At 45.8% G+C, this 17,523-nt stretch overlaps 1 protein-coding gene across 1 annotated transcript in view; it reads left to right on the top strand.

The window, feature by feature from the left end:
• Window positions 1–17,523, top strand: part of Xylt1 (xylosyltransferase I) — a 255,186-nt gene that overhangs the window by 224,577 nt on the left and 13,086 nt on the right. The window contains exons 7-10 of the mRNA XM_013517878.1: window positions 1,889–2,105; window positions 4,308–4,484; window positions 8,553–8,815; window positions 15,192–15,387. Coding sequence (XP_013373332.1) covers window positions 1,889–2,105; window positions 4,308–4,484; window positions 8,553–8,815; window positions 15,192–15,387 — 853 coding nt within the window. The remainder of the gene's footprint in view (window positions 1–1,888; window positions 2,106–4,307; window positions 4,485–8,552; window positions 8,816–15,191; window positions 15,388–17,523) is intronic.

Below are 17,523 nucleotides of genomic sequence, written 5' to 3' on the forward strand. Positions count from 1 at the left end.
TTGGATTTTGCATGTGGAGCGATGTGTTAAAGAAAGAAGACCAGAAACATTGGACACTTCGGTTTTCTGTTGGGGTCCACCTTTGTGTGAGTCTTCTGTGTGTCCTTGACAAAGTCATCAGCCTCCTCTGGGCCTCTCTGTATGCATGTGTGATGTAATGCTTGCCCCATGCCTTCTTCATAGGTATAATGGAGTGGCTTATAGGTCACACTGGAATGACTGCAGACCTGTGAGCGGGATTCAGCCTGAGACTTTTTTTTTTTTTGCTAGAGACACTTTTTAAAGGAATGTGGGTGCTTCTCAAAATGTGCATTTTCTACTTCTGTGCAAGCAGAAACACCACTCCCCTTTATTTTACCTTCAACCTGATTCACAGTGTCCATTGCCTGTCTGACCCCTGTAGGCATTAAACTTTATAACCCAGACTTAGCACAACTTTTCATTTATACCAAGGGGAAAATAGACTCAGGATTCCTCACTTTTTGAAGTCACCCATCTCAGGGTGAGCCTTTCAGGGAGATGCAAAACCCTTGACCAGAAGCCTGTACATGGCAGTTGTACATGGAATAGGGAGGATGTGGTGGTAATAATATATAGATGCATGTGTAAAGCACATCATGTATAAGGAATCAAAGAATCCAGGTTCTGGGCAATGTGTGTGGCTCAGCAGGTTGGAGGAACAAAAGGGTCCCTGGGCTGTATCTCCTCACCAGATAACTGGCTCGGTGGAGCAGAGATTCTCCTTTTTTTTCTTTCCTGAACCCATGCCAGAGTCTAGCATGGTGCCTGGTACACAGTAATAAGCTACAAATGTTTGCTTCAATGAACTTGAAAGTTTGAGCAGGCTTGGTTCTAGCTATGTCCATCCTCAACACCTCTATGACCTTTCTGAATCACAAAATAGGAAAATCTGCCTTCTTGCATAATCATAAATATGATTATTACATATAAATATACTTATTAGCATAGGAATTACTAATTTGGGAGCTTACAGGGAGAACTTGAGGAGGGTCCATGACCTGAGATGGAAAGATAATATCCTTATTTCCACCAAGTTCTAAATGAGGTATAACTGAAGGTAGGTACCAAACTGTGGTACTGCTAGTAGTAACCAAATTTGTCAGCAATAAAAATCACATACCTTCAGCCAGGCACAGTAGCATATGCTGTAGTTACAGGTACTTGGGAGGCTGAGGCAGGATTGCAACTTCAAAGCCAGGTTGGGCAGTTTAGCAAGACCCTGTCAATCAATCAATCAGTCAGTCAACCAATCAGGCTAGGGATGTAGCTCAGTGGTAGAACACCTCTGGATTCAATCCTAGTGTCACACACACACACACACACAAATCACTTTTCTATCACATTCCATTTTGTTCAGATACTTCTAGATAGCATTTACACTCACTTCAACTCCAAAACTATGTAAAGTATTAGACTTGCTACAGCATTTTGTCACTTGAAGTGTTAATAAAGAAATACATGAGATAACATGAATTTGATGTTTTCCAAAATACTTCGTAGTTCCATATATAATGTGTGAGAAACACATCTATTACTATATCATAACTTCAGTGTCACTTTTCTGCATATTTTGCCATATGCATTTAGGAGCACCATTCTGAGATGACGCCCCCAGCAGCGATGGTACAGAAGTGCTTTGAAAAGGGCAGTGAACAAGAAGTAGATCTAGTAGATAATGATTGCCATCTGATGGTGATGGTCAAGTCTCCTGTGCTCTATAAGTTTCCATAATAATGGTGCTTGTCTCAGTACCTGGCACATAGCAAGGTCTTAATCACGCTGTTACTGCTGTGGTGGCATCATTCGTGCTCTAAGCAGAGTCTCTTTCACGCCAACTTCGGGCTCAAGACTGCCTTCTTGCTTCCAGGTTCATCCGGAAGCAAGGTCTGGACCGGCTCTTCCTGGAGTGTGATGCCCACATGTGGCGTCTGGGGGACCGGCGTATCCCTGAAGGTATTGCTGTCGATGGTGGCTCTGATTGGTTCCTACTGAACCGGAAGTTTGTGGAGTATGTGACATTTTCCACAGATGACCTGGTGACCAAGATGAAGCAGTTCTACTCTTACACCCTACTACCTGCTGAGGTAAGTTCCAGCAAAGCTTCCCTAAGACAGGTTGGAGCTGGCACTGGCCTGGGGAGAGGGGACTGAATGTCTGACCTTGCTGTCCTAGTGGTGCTTCTGTCCCTCCTCCAGTCTGCATGGAGGCCATGTGCATAGACACTGACAAGTTGCATAGTGTCTTTGGGCAACATAGAAAAAGCAGCTCAATATACTTGGCCCCACTGAGAGTATTTGGAAAAATCTCAGCGAGCTTGAAACTACTTCTCAGACCTCAGGGTGGGAAGCCCCACTGTGTGAGGCAGCAGACCATTCCCAGGCCTTCTGGAAACAGTATGGATCCAGTTCTGAAGGGTTGTTACCAACATGCCAGCAGCTTTCTTGTCAAATATGGCCTCAGATCGTCTCTCCCTATGCCCAGATCACTTTCATTCTAATTTCTGAAGTCAGAGAACCCCAAAGCTTGTTCCACTTCTATGGAGCCCATAGCATTTCTTGTGAATGGTCCACCCTTTCTCCCCTGGCAGGACCCCCACCTCTAGACTGTGTGGGGTGTGCATTTCTGCAGACCAACCCTGACCGTCCATCTTATCTGATGATATCCATCTTCCTCACCATGTGTAGGGCAGTGCCCAGCTCCAGGGAGGGCTGGCTGCCCATGTGTGTGTGTGTGTGACGCATCCCTCCCAAGGGATGATTATGCTCTAGTCATCACCAGACCAGGCTTTACTATTCTACACACACGTTATGTAATCAACTTATAATCCTGTTTCAGTGAAAATCACCTTTCTCTCAATTCTGATAACCTCTTCATCCATTATCTCACAGGGAATTTCTGCATCATTATGAAAGAACACAGGGCAATCGGTAATTGGGGCCTCACTGCCACTGCTTGGTAGAGAATAGGTGCCTTGTGGGCTTGTAGATGATTTAAGCTTAGACCCAGATCCTCTGACGTGTCATTTAGCATTACAGCAAGGCCAGCAGGGTGTGATGGGTGGAGCTTCATCTTGCCTAGCCACTCACTCAGAAGAGATTGTTGGGAGTTTGGCTGTTTTCATCAGGGATGTGCACAACTCTGCAGCTGGCCACAGCTTTGTGTGCTCTTGCTGCACCTCCACTGCCCCAACACACACACACACATGGGCCCAAGGTTTCTTTTAGACTTTTTCTCCCCCACTGCGCCCCTGCTCTGCCCTTCCTTCTCCTGGATGCCTCCAGCAGACTAGATTAGAAGAAATCTGAAAGCTGCCCATAAATGAGTAACAGACACCTATCCCTAACATCTTACCTCAGAGACCAGAAAGCAGGGGAGAATATATCCTTCTGGTGGCTGAGACTGCTGTAAAGTAGGGTTGAAATGGAAATTTCTCTTCCTCCCTCTCCCCCTTCTCTCAAATTCAGTAGCTCCAACCGTTGTGTCTCCTCTCTGGTTGCTCTTTTCACACTGACTCCTTCTCAGATGCTCTGGAGAGATTGTTCAAGGGTCCTATGATTAGGGAGAAATAATTTAAGCTGGTTTAGCATCGCAGACAAGCAGCCCACCTTTCCGGGTTGTAGTCATACTGTGAGGTGTGATGTCTAGTGATTCAGCACCATGCACAGCGGGCAGTTCCACCCTTCCCTTGCTTACAGGGCGCCTATTTTAGGACCACAGGGAGCACGTGGGCCTGGCTTCCCTGGGTAGGGGTCACACTGTGTGACTGACCAAGGCAAGCGAGGGCCTGGGATCCTTTTCAGATCTGGGCTTGGCGGATCCATGGATCTGGCCTCCCTCACCCAGGAGTAAAATTCTAGCACATCAGCCGTTATCACCAAGCTATCTCAGACCTAAAGCCTTTTAATTTCAAATTTGGCTCTGTGCAAACCAAGCCCTTGGTTTCCCGGAAAATTTTTCTCTATATTTGGTACATATGTGTTGACATAACCTGAGAGACTTTTTCCATCTGCCCTAAAGCAGATGCCCTGCGTGGTAAGAGATGTCTTGAAATCAGACTCTAGATACTGGGGAAGACAGCCCTCAGGGTAGGAAAAATTCAGCCACCCTGGACACAGCAAGAAGCTGCACCAGAGTTGGCCATGTGGCAGCTGACCTTTCTGCCTATACAGAACAGATGGGGCTCTGGGAACTCTTTCACAGGTGGAGGCACCAAGGAGGACCATAAGCCTAGGATACTTGAGGAAAGCTGGGAGAGGTCTCAGGCTGGCTCCGTTTTCTCCCTGCAGTCCTTCTTCCACACAGTCCTGGAGAACAGCCCCCACTGTGACACCATGGTGGACAACAACTTGCGTATCACCAACTGGAACCGCAAGCTGGGCTGCAAGTGCCAGTACAAGCACATTGTGGACTGGTGTGGCTGCTCCCCCAATGACTTCAAGCCCCAGGATTTCCACCGCTTCCAGGTAAGCCCATATGCCCTGCAGCCCCCAGCCTGCCCTTCCTGCACGCAGCTGCAGGTAGCCAGAGCCACACCTGTAGAGCTTGCCATTTCTCACTGCCCCACACTGGCTGTTAGTGATATTGATAGCATCATCCACAGCAACCAACATTAACTACATCTATGTGTTCCATGCCAGGAATAGGAGACATTTTCCCTCTGCTGAGCAGATAGCAGATTCCCTGGGTGTTGAAACTGGGTTCTAGACCATGGTTCTATACATTTTGTCTGTGTAGACTCATTACCTCTGCAAGAATTTCATAATAGATCTTATTATTCCATCTCAAGATGGAGAAACTGAAGCATAGAAAAATCAGGCCATGGGTCCCAATGTGTCTGTTTCCGAGGGCCTTTCTCGTGCACTTCTCTGCACTTCCTTTCCATTAGAATTCCCTGGAAACCCGGTGCAGTGGCACCTGCCTGTAATCCCAGTGCTCTGGGAGGCTGACACAAGAGGATCACAAGTTCAAGTTCTGCCAGGGCATCTGTGCCACATAGCAAGACCCTATTTTAAAATTAAAAATAAATAAAAAGAGCTCAGTGTGAAGGCCCCAATACAGCTGAAAAAAAAAAAAAAGTTACCTTGAAATATTTGTTAAAAACATTTCTCACTATAATCTTGACCATATCAAGGGCAGAGTTTTTCAACCCCGGCACTTCTGACATTGTGGCCAGACCCTTCTGTGCTATGGGCCTGTCCTGTGCACTGTGGAGTGTTTGGCAGCATCCCTGTCCTTGGCCCAGTAGGCACCAGGAGCCCGCTGCAGCTATGATAACCAAAAATGTCTCCAGACATTGCCAGATGTTCCTTGGTGAAAAACTTGTCCCTGGTGGAGAAGCACTGATCTCCAGAAAGTTCCCAAATTGTGTATTTTTGTTGTATTACATTTTAGGAAATATCTGATGAGCCACCAAGTTCAGGAACTGCCGTGCTTTGTGCACTTGAGGGAGTAGCAAGCTCTAGAGCTGCTGTTACCTTCACAGCTGTCTCCGCACAGCCTGGCAATTTACAGTTCTGAGGATCACAGAGGCAGGAGGGCAGGAGATGCTTCAACTTTCAGGTCCTACCCTGAAAGGCAAGCTCCCCTGATTCCCCCTCCTGCTCTGCTCCCTCCAGACCAGACTGCGGGCTGGGAGGGGCGGGGCTCTCTGTGTTTCTTGCTCCTCTCCACCTTGCTGTGCAGCTTGTGAATTTGGTAGGGCCGGGGTCCGGTGTTCCACTCTGGTATTTCTTGCCCCAGTCAGGTTTTTCCCATCGGACCCAAAGCCATCCTGGTTTCAAGCCTCCACATGAGCACAACACATAGCAGATTTTAATTCTGTAACTCACCCTTAAATTTCTTTAGGACCTAGTGTCTTTTAGGGCTGTTTTGGGTAGCAGGTAGAAAGCTACCTAGAAGTCTCCCCAAACTCATGTTACCTGGGAATGAACGTGGGTGACGTTTGGACTCTCCACCATCCATGCAGAAAGGATTGGCAGAGCAGGAAGGGTTGCAAGGGAAACATCTGAACGATTCAAAAGAAGAAAAGGAAAAGGACTCCTACGTGTGCAGAGGCCATTGTCACCCTTGCTGCCGAGGACCTTCATCAGTTAGAGAAAGGACCCAGAGCCTCCGCCTGGCACCTCCTGGGCAGCAACATCTGTATTCCAGCCCCAGCGTCCCGGGGACGTTGTGCCTTCTGATAAAGCATGGCTCACTTGGCAGCTGTGTCATGTGCTCACAGCTCTTTCCTTCAGAGTAAACAAAGATCAAGAATATCCTCAGTCATCTAGAATCAAGCAACCGCTGCCTGCAAGGAACTTGGTGTTCTTGTCCAAAGAACTCCAAGGAAGAGAGTGATAAATATAGAAACGTGCCCTTTTAGAAAATCAGGCTATGGTCAGACAATTGCCAGCAAAGTAACAAGGCCTCCCTGCCACTGAGGCTGGTTTTCTTCCCCTGGAAAATCAAGTCTTACGGTCACCTGCAAAGACAGTTTGCTACTAATAATGAACTGAAGTAGTAAAAATAATCATAATAATAGTGGTTAACTGGTATGGTACACCATCTTCTTTGTGGTACTGAGGATTGAACCCAGGCCCTTCACAATGAACTACATCCCCAGATTTTTATTCTTTGTTATTTTGAGACGGAGTCTCACTAAGTGGCTTAGTTGCCCAGGTTGGCTTGAATTTGAGATCATCCCACCTCATCCTCCCAGAGTGCTGAGATTACAGGTGTGTGCCACCATTCTTACCTTATATACCCATTTTAAGGATGAGCAAACCAGAGCAGATGGGTGACCTGCCCAAAGACATACACAGCTAAGCAGAGGATTAGCAAAGAGTAGCAAAGGACTCAAACTCAGGTGGTCCAACTCCATTCAGAGCTACTGTGAAGGAACCAAGCCGACTCCTGCTCCACAGAGAGGGAGGCCCAGAGCTCATGAAGCAGCAAGGCGTGGCATGTTTACAGTAATACTAAGGGCCTTTATTTTTCCTGGAGTTTGCAGTTTGCTCAGTTAGGTTGATCATACAGTAGTGCCACAGAAAGAGCTCGGGTTTGGAGAAATAAAGCGCACAGTTTTGTACATATCGGTTCCCTCTCTGAGCTTGGTGTTCTCATCCGTAAAATGGAATCAGTGCCTAACCTAGCTGAGTTATGAGAGGGCTAGAAGTAATGACATAAGTGCAATGCTCAGCATATAGGATTGCTTGGAAGTTATTATTATCATTATTGTTGCTATTAATTCACTGAAGCGCAGACAGTGCTAGACCAAATTTAGGTCCATAATAACAAAGCTCTTCAAGAGACTGAGCTGTGTTTTGCTTGTAGAGCAAGGGTCAGCAAACCACAGGCCCCAGGCAAAAGCCCTGCCTGCTTCTGTAACTGAACTTTCATTGGCACATAGCCAATCTCTTTGTTTACTATCTCGCCTATAGCTGTTTTCCTGCTACAAAAGCAGAGTTGGGTAGTTTAAAATCTGCAGGTATTTACTGTCTGTCACTTTACTAAAAATATTTACCAATCCCTAACCAAGAAAATAGTACAAAACCTGAGAGGTGGCAAGTGCTTGGGTTTTTTATTTCTTTGGCCTTCAAGCATGAATTGGAATCCCAGCTTGTCACTGACTTGCTGTGTGTCATTAGACAGGTCCCATCCCCTCTCTGGGCCTATTTCCTTCAGTGTGTTTCTACCCGTGGTCCTTAAGCACTGCATCAGTCACGTGGGAATATTTTTTCCCATTGGGTACACATTTCTGAGCTTCACCCAAGAGATGCTGACTCAGTAAGTCTCAAGAAGGACCCTAGAATCTGAATTTGTAAAATACTGAGATGGCTCCAAAGTACAGCTAGCACCTGGTATCACTTGCATCATCCTCAAATGGATCAACTGGAAACCCAAAGAGTTCCCATCTCATTCCTGGAGATTCTCATCAGTAAATCTTTCGTGTCCCTGGTGAGTGTGCAAGTCCGCTGCAGCACCACAGAGGGACGAGGGGGTGATGATGGGGACCACGGCGGCAGCGGAGCCCACGTCCTGTCTGAAGGGATCCCGCTGCTCAGCTCTAACCAGCTGTTACCATGGAAGAACCTGGGCTTGGGGACACCAGATCAATTGCTGTTTAAAGGGAAATTGTTTCTCTGACTCTTCCCCTTTTTAAATGTTTCCAGCTAGTTCAATTTGAAAACATTCTGCTGGTCAACTAAAATCCACCTGCAGGCTGTGTTTGCCCTCAACAACTAGTCTGTGACCTCTGCTGAGTGATCTCTGAGAGCTGTCCCAGCTATAAACACCTAGGATTTAATTTATTTAACAGACATTTCAGTGATGCATACTAAGAGCCTACACTGCTTTCAGTGCTTCATAGGTCTCAAGCATAGATAGGATCGTTCCCTCCACACGCCTCCATGGGGGCGGGATGACCATGGAGCGGTGGTAAGAGTCAGGGCTGGAGTTCGGATGCCTCAATGGGATGGACTATGAGATAAGAGTCCCCGTCATCACTTGCCGACGAGTTTTGTTTTGTTTTTTCCACCTCCCGAGTGCAGCAGACAGCCAGGCCCACCTTCTTTGCCCGCAAGTTTGAAGCCGTGGTGAATCAGGAGATCATCGGGCAGCTGGACTACTACCTGTATGGGAACTACCCGACAGGCACCCCGGGCCTGCGCTCCTACTGGGAGAACCTTTATGATGAGCCTGATGGAGTCCATAGCCTGAGCGACGTGGCACTCACCCTGTACCACTCCTTCGCACGCCTGGGCCTGCGGAGGGCCGAGTCCTCCCTACACACAGAGGGTGAGAACAGCTGCAGGTGAGTTGAACCTGTGGGCTGGAGCTGCCAGGATAGGGAGCTCCAGCTGGAAGCTCGGGGTACTGAGGAGGGTCTCCCCACCCCAGGGGCTGCAGTGCCCTCATATCATTCCTGCATCCCTCCTTCTGTGAGCACCTTCCTAGCTAAACCATGGTCACCCTTGCTGTTCACTTGGTAGCATCTCAGAAAGCCAGCTTTACCCAGCACTCTGGTAGGCTGAGGCGAGAAGATCACAAGTTTGAGCCTGGACCACTTAGGGACTTAGCAAGACCTTGTCTTAGAATAAAAAAGGTCCAGGGGTGTAGCTCAGTGCCAAGATCCTGGGTTTAGTCCCCAGTACTGAGGAAGGGAGCAAAAAAAAAAAGAAATCCATCTCAGATATTTTACCCCGGTGACTGTCTTTCAGGCTCCTTCTACATGCTGCATGTATGTGTTTTGGAAAGAAGCTCTATGTCACTGTGTTATGTGCTAGTATAAGTCTTAAGTGGAAGGTAACCATGAGGAAATACACAAAAGAAACACAACAGTACTTCTGGTGGAAATTTTCAAATGTATACAAAATAGAGAGTAGTGGGGTCCGGCCTTCCTGTCACCCCACACAGCAGTTACTCACTTCACCCATCTTATGGTGTCCTGGCCTTCTCCTACTCTCCACCTCCTCCCAGAGCAGTGTAAGCATATGCCAGACATCCCATCCTTTCAGCCATGAATGTTTTAATATGTGCCTCTGAAAATGGACTCCTGTTTAAGACATAACTAGCACATCATTTCCACACCTAAAAATATAAGCCAGTAAATTATTAAAAGGCAAAGCTACAGTTTAAAATGTTCAGCCATCCTGTAGAATTCTGTCCCCCTCCTGCTAGTGGGTACCACTTGATACTTCCGGAAAGAATGTTCTAGAATATGCAGAAAACAGAGAGAAAGAAAATAGCTCAGCAGATCCCCTCCTGCCATCTCTTTCCCTCACCAGCCAACCCTTTGCGTTTTGTGTTCCTTTTCTTCCCTTCTCCAGCTCTAGGCATGGGGTTACTTGCATAATCACAAGAATTCTGCACCCTCTCACCCCTTGGCATTACACTGTGAGCCCCCCTTCCCCCATGTCGCTGTCAACGTCCCTCGAAATGATCGTCCTCAATGCCGTTCCTAGTCCATCAAGTGGAAATTCCTATTTGCTTAATCCAGCCCTTTACTGTTGCTATTGTCAGTAATGTGCCATTGTAAATAATGTTCTGATGAATATCTTTCTTGCAGAATGCCTTTAAAAAAATTCTCTTTTCTGATTACTTCTTTAGGATAGCTTCCCAGAAGTGCCTGTAATGACTCTTTCTCCCTCTTTTTCCTTCTCCTCCCACCTCTTTCTCTTAACAACACGGCACATTTTTTCCTAATCTTTGAGGCTCAGGTTCTTGTTACTGTGGCTTCCCTCGTGTGTTCCTCTTTGTCCAGTCTTCCCTCTCTTCAAAGAGGGAAGAAAGGAAAGAACGGGACTATTTCTGCAAACCCAGGCAGGCTTCCCACCTGGTCCCCTGTGCAGAGCCTGCAGGGTTTCTCTGAGGCTCCGGGCATCTTCAGTGCCTCCCCAGTTCCCAGTCTTCTCTGCAGGTTTAGATAGTTCAAAGACAGGCCAGAGTGTGTTAGGGACCAGGACCTACACTTCGAACTCTACCTGCTCACTAGGGCACATGGGCAAGTCATGAACTTCTGCAGAACCTCGGGTTCTGCATCTGTCCCATGACAAGAATTGCATCACAAGGGAATAGGAGGTTTGAAGGAGAAAATTGTCTAAAACTACCTTAAGAGTTACGTAGTGTTGTTGTCACCATTTTTGACAGTGTTTCATTCACTAAATATCAGTAGTGTTTATGTTGTTGTTGGTGTCCTAAACATTATTTTTACGCTGTCAAAATTAGTAGTAAACCTATCGCATGAGATAGTTTCCAGTTATATGAGCCTCCCACTGAACTCATGATGATTTTCTTTACTCACAGTTCCCTCTGTCTTCCCATAGCTAACCTTTTCCCATGGGCAGGATCATCCAACAGCTACTTCCTCTCTCAAGCTTTTGAAAGGCTCCCCCAAGAGCCCACTCCCAACCTGTCCCAAGCTGAAGTGGCCCAGGAATTTCACCTCCAGCACATCCCCTGCACTGGGCTACCGTGTCTTAGGTCAAGGTTGCCCTGGATGTCTGACCCTAGCTAGTCTGGGGCAGAATCTAGATACTGAATGCATCCGCAATGCACAGTTCTTTGCCCCAAGCTTGAGATGACCTCCGGGAATAGTTTTAATCCCAAGCTTCCTAGGATGTATAAGATGGTTGATCTTATAGGAAATTCCAAAGACACCCCCAATTTATTTAAGGTTGTTGAAATTTTCCCCTGGTACTTGTTTTGAATGAAGTGAGCCGTCAAGTTGCCTCAGGCCCGGAATCCTTGGGCTTCTGTCTCATTTTTTATTGTGATGGAACCATTGCGCCTTGCTCGGGGCAAAGCCATATATTTATGAGTGGGAACCTGCAAATAAATCAGGACAAAGGACCCTTATCCCAAAAAGCAAAAGAGAATGAATTGCTACCCCTCGGGTATCTGGGGAAGTAGCAAGTGAAAACTGAGTCTCATTTTGTCTGGGCGTTTCACACACGTTGTACATTTCCAGTCTGTAATATGACCTTTTATAAAAATAATGCTTATTGATTTTTTTCTCATTATAAAGTAACACATGTGCATTGTAGAAATCCTTGAAATGGAAGAATCAAACCTAAGAGAACAAGAAAATAAAGCTCACTTCTGACCCACTACCCAGGGATAAGAATGTCAATATTTTATACCAGCCCTTCAAAGCCAGGTGCCTTCCAAGGCCAGGTGGCAGGAGGTACCAGTCAGAGTGGCCCTGGCAAGGGCACTGACCACACCTTCCCAGAGTGCCTGGGATCCATGGTGCTGTAACCTGGTACACCTGTCAGAATGTAGACTTGACTTGCCAAGCAAATCTTTTGACTTTTTTTTCAGGAAAACTCAGAAATTCTAATTTTTATGTGAGTCTCTTAATTTTTTCAGTACCCATCTTATTAAAGTAACAAAAAAATCTACTTTGGGTCAGATGAATGTATCTGTGACATCCTATAGGTTACTGTTTTGCATCCTGATCATTTCTGCCTTCTTAATAAACTCACTGTTTTAATAACTTAAGTATTAAATGTGTAAAGCTGAGGCTTAATTGTTTCAATACCAAACACAGTCACAGTGAGACACCAGAGGGCTTTGTGCTCGGCATTGGGTTACACATTCTCCATATGTGCCCTCAAAGCACAAGGGTCTAGAGAAATCCTAGATTTTAGCTCATTCAACAAGCGCTAACTGAACATCCACCACATGTCAGGCTCTGTGTTAGGCACTGGCCGTTCATTCAGCCATGGCCCACACAGACTGGGCCCCTGAGCTCAAGACTGTCACAGTCTATGTAAAGATAGGTGGTTCCCAAGCAAAATAAGCTGGAACAAAAGATCAGTAGAAATAAATGCTTTGCTGAGAATGAAGGTAAATCCCCAGGCAGTGATGAGAGAGGGACTTTAGAGTCAGCAGTCAAGGAAGATCTCTTGAGGTGGTAACATTGAGCATAAAGTTAAGACCGAGTCAGCCATCCACTTATAAGAAAAGAAGAGCATCTCCCCAGAGAGAATGCCATGTTCAAAGGCCCTGAGGCAGAAAAGACCTTAGCATATTTAAGGATCCTAAATAAGGTCCCTAAGTCTAGAAGGTGGTGGCTTGGGAAAAAGGGGCATACACCTGTAATCTTAGCACTCGGGATGCTAAGGCAGGAGGATCTCTGCAAGTTCAAGGCCAGCCTGGGCTACACAGTAAAACCCTGCCTCAAAAAAAAAAAAAGAAAAAAGAAAAAATACACAAAAATAAAAGAGACACAAGGAATAAGTTTGGCTTTTATTGCACCACTAAGGACATTTCTCATGGCATGCAAGCCGGGAGTGACGGACATGACTGCTGTGAAAACAGGATGTAGGAGTCCAAGTAGGCAGAAGGAGGAAGCGCCAGTGAGGAGTGAAGCTGACTTGCACTAGGCTTCCGGCAGTGCAAAAGGGGGGTGGAAGGTGAAGGATGGGTTCAAATGAAGACAGCTTTCAGAGTAGAAGATGAGGAAAGGCCACCAATCAAATGAATGGCTGGATGCCTGGTGCTGTTGATTATTGCTTATTTTCTGGACCTGCATACCCCTCAGCATACTTCACCACCCTCTTCTGGAAACACTTTCCTCTTTTGACTCCCACAGGATCAAGCACTCTTGCTTCTCTTCTGCGCTCCACAGTGCCACCACCCTACAGCGTAGACTCTCACAGGGCACTTCTTATCCATTGCCACAGCAGTGCTGCATAACACACGTCTCCTGGTCTGTGTTTTGAAGGATTTACTCGAGTCTGTGAACCCGCTGGGCAGTTTTCCCTGTCTAGGCTGGACTCAGTGCTGCATCTGTGCTCAGGCCACATCAGGAGGGGGCTGTATTACGCTTGTCTGGGAATGGTTGGCTGAATCAGGATGGCATTGGCCGGGACAGCTGCAGTGGCTTGACCGTCCATACTGTCTCATCCTCCAGCAGGACAGCTCATTATACTCCCTTGGCGAACGGAGAGCAGGAAAGCAAATGGAAATGTGCAGGTTTCTCTAGGGCTGGCTCCGAACTAGTGTGCCCCCAGAAGATTCAAGAAATAGGAAAATAGATTCTGTCTCGTCAATGTAAGGAAATCTGAAAAGTTCCTTGAACCCAGGAGACATGAGGCTTTGGGTACATCAACCCAGCCAACTACGGAGTCTTTCATGACTCTATCTGTGTTGTCCATTACAGGTGTCATGAGCCACAAGTGGCTATTTAAGCATAAATTAACTAAAATTAAAAATGCAGTGCCTTCAGCTACACTAGCCAGGTTTCAATTCCTCAGTGGTCCCATGTGGCTGGTATTGGACATCACAGATATAAATCATTTCCATCATCCTAGAAAGCTGTGGGACAGCCCTGTCTAAACTTAGCTGCTATGGTATAGAGGCAGCATAGTACCAGGCTTTCTGTTCCAGTGTCCACATCCTAAGTATGTTGGCAGGAGCTTCAAGTGTCGAACAGTCTGAAGTCAGTGCAGGCAGGCTTTTATTTGTAGAGACCCTAGAGGCATTCCAGTAACAAGCCACTGATTTCAGGAGCTGCATCAACCCAGGAAGGCAGCTTCCTTAGCCATTATAATTGAATATAAAGACTTAAAATTCCAGATCAGAAGCAAAAGGAAGCCTGCACTTAGCTAAGCAGGGACAGTGATTTGCAGATGCTGTTATTAAGGACTGGGAGAGCCCTCTTAGTACTGTGCCATTTACACATTGCACAAGCAGCAGCTTTGTATTTTGCAAGTTGGAGGAAAGAACTGAGCTGCTCCGAGGCTCTCCTCCCTCTCTGCTCCCTGCTCCCTCCCCTTCTCTGGGGATCTCTACTTCACTGACCTCCTGTCCAGCAAGCCTTTGTGGATCAAAGACATGATCTTTAAAAGAACAAGCTATCTACATATGGCTGTGTGTGTTTCTATGTGTATGTATTTCAGACTAACAATAATTTTTAAATAAGAGGCAAATGCTCGTGGTAAGAACAGTGACTGCATAAATTAGTGTTTCTGACAGACAGCAGACTTAAAGAGCCCCTTGGAGATTAAAGAAACAAAAGGACATTCCAAAACAATGTTTTTGCTCAGGATGTGTAATACAGCATTGTTTAGAATAAGCAAAAAATTATAAATCCTTTATTGTCCAGTGATAGGGAACTTTGTAAAATATATATAGGATGCCATGGTGGCAGTGAACTCACACACTTACACACACAATTTTGTTTTTAGACATGCTTCAAAAAAATGTGAAAAATGCTCAGGAAATCCTATGGAGCAAAAGTAGAATATAACCAGTATATTCATTATGATCCCAGCTATGTAATATTTATGCAGATATATGCATAGAAAATGAAGCTTCAGGGTAATAAGTCAGTAGACAGCATTTGCACACTATTGTCACTCCCCAGTACCTGGCACCAGAGGACTCAATAAATATCTGTGAACTGACGTTATTTATGGGACAAGGCATTAAAAGTAGTAATTTTGTTTTCTTTATTGTACTTTTCTATAGTCAGCATGTTTTACATTTAACTCAGCAAAAAAAGTTACTCATAGTCATTGAGATCAAAGATACATAAGGAGCAGCTTCCAGACTGATGCAAAAGAATATGGTAAGCAGCGCATAAACTGAGGACACTTTTAGGACCAGGCCTAACAGTGTTGGCGGGCCCTGTTGGGATGCTGCACACCACAGGTCTCACCCATGAGCTCTTGTGTTTTCAGGTACTACCCAATGGGCCACCCAGCATCTGTCCACCTGTACTTCCTTGCTGACCGCTTCCAGGGCTTTCTGATTAAGCATCATGCTACCAATCTGGCGGTGAGCAAACTCGAGACCCTGGAGACATGGGTGATGCCAAAGAAAGTCTTCAAGATCGCAAGTCCCCCCAGCGACTTCGGGAGACTTCAGTTTTCTGAGGTAAGAGGCCTGATCCTGTCCACGTCATCATCTTTGGCAGCCGCCTTACCAGGTTCTGTGCCACTCTGACACTTCTTGTTGAAGATGGAGGAAGGGATTTATAGAACTGTAAAAATGAGTTCACTCTGGGCCTGGAGAAGACTTTCTAGTCTGAACCAGCATCTTGAACAGTGGGGGAGGAGGGAGATAATGAGATATCACCATTAGTGGCCAAAACCAACCTGGAAGGTTGGTCTGTTTCTTTAATAGAATTTCTTCTTCTAATTTTTCATCCTAGCTGGTGATTCTACCTAAACCTGTGTTAATAACATGCCAGTAACAAGCCAATTTCCTCATGAAGTAGTGTTGTCACTACAGCTTTACAGATTGGAGAATTGAGGCTTATGGAGATCTCATGATTTTCTGGATCATAACGAGGAAGTAGAAGAGCTCAAAAGTGATCCTAGGCCTCTGTGAACGTAAATGCCATGCTTGTGTTTTGTCATCCCACTGCCTAGCACAGGGTCTAGCTCAAAATAAATTCCAGATCAGTCACTGACTACAGGATTGGATGAGTGAATGGATGGGTAGATGCATGGGTATATAGATGCATGGAGGGAGGGTGGATGGATGGACAGATGTGTAGACACATGGATGGCTTGTGAATGGATAGATGTATGGATAGATGAATGAATGGATGAGTAGATAAATGGATGCATGCAAAGACATATGATTAGATACATGCATGGATAGATGGATGGACAGATGGATGCATGGAATGAACACGTAGACGTATGAATGCAAAAATCCATAGAGTGGCGTTTCCCCATCTTTTATTTATTATTCTGGCTGGAGAGATGATGTACCTGTTGCCACCCTTTAACTTCAGCACTACCTCCAGGCCCAAGGTGCCCCACATATTCTGTCCTCGGTTTCTTCACTTTGTCTAGGACCACTTTCCCCTTACTTACACACATTTCTTACGTCTTTGTCAAACATCCCGGATTTGTTCCTGCCTCAGGCTTGGCATGTGCTGACCCCCTATCTAGAATGCTCTCTCCCAGGTTGTCACATAGCTTCATTTCTTTAATTCTCAGTCACTCTGATCTAAATCCAAATGGTGTACCTTCAGAGAAGCCTTACCTAGATCCCACTTAGACTAAATAAGTACATTATCTGCCTGCCACTTCCTCTGAGTTTCTTTCATAGTGTTTACCACCTAAAATTTTCCTGTTGATTTATCTGATCATTTGTTAATTGTTCATAAAACAGTTAGAGCTGTACCTCTCTTATTCACTACTGTGTCCTCAGCACATATCATTTACAGAAAAGCACATGCCATTTGTAGAAAAGCACATGTTATTTGTAGATTCTGAATATAATTTTTGAATGAATGAGTAAGTGCATTTGGGTGGCCATCCTGGAGGGAAGGGTGAATATGGTTGGTCTTGGGTAATGCCGCCTACATGAAACTCCAGCTTCTGATTTCTGCCTTCCCTGAATCAGTAAGTAGCTAGAGAAGTGATTATTCTCAATGAATTGGGGGTTAGGAATAAAGGGTCTGACTTTCGAATGTGCAGAAACTTGAGAGGCTAGGAGTGTAGTGAGGGAGGGAGTCTTGCCTGCTTATATTCTCCTTGCCAGTCCTTCTTTAGCCACCTGTGGTCCTGCCTTGCTGATTTGTTCCCCACTGTACGGGTCCGCATGTCAAACATGCATGAGTGAGAGTTTGTTGTTAAGCCAACCTTTTCAATAAAGGCTCCAAATGGATTGGCTAGGTTTGAGCTGCCATGGAAGCCCACTCCATAAATTACCGGTGTCAGGGGGTAATTAGACACTGCCCCAGTTGGATGCTGTGCTGGAGGCCTGAGCAGCCATTGAAGACATTAATGTCCCATTAAAGAGATGGATGTCGGGTGTCTGGGCTCTGCCTGTTTTTTAGCCTGCTGTTGGGTGACTGGGTACATATAGCAGTGACAGGTGCTGGTGGCCACTCCATGGCTAGTGATTTGTGAGGGTTCCTCCTATGGCTCTAGTAGTCTTCGTGAGAGAACCAGTAAGATAGCTGGCAGAAATAACAGTGGAAGATTTGTAGAAAGCCCTAGTCTTGTATTTTGGATTTTTTTCTAATCTTACACATTTGTACTAGAAAATGTA

The sequence above is a fragment of the Chinchilla lanigera genome, unplaced genomic scaffold, assembly GCF_000276665.1.
Source record: "Chinchilla lanigera isolate Chin_1 unplaced genomic scaffold, ChiLan1.0 scaffold00041, whole genome shotgun sequence".
In the NCBI taxonomy this organism is placed as follows: Eukaryota; Metazoa; Chordata; class Mammalia; order Rodentia; family Chinchillidae; genus Chinchilla; species Chinchilla lanigera.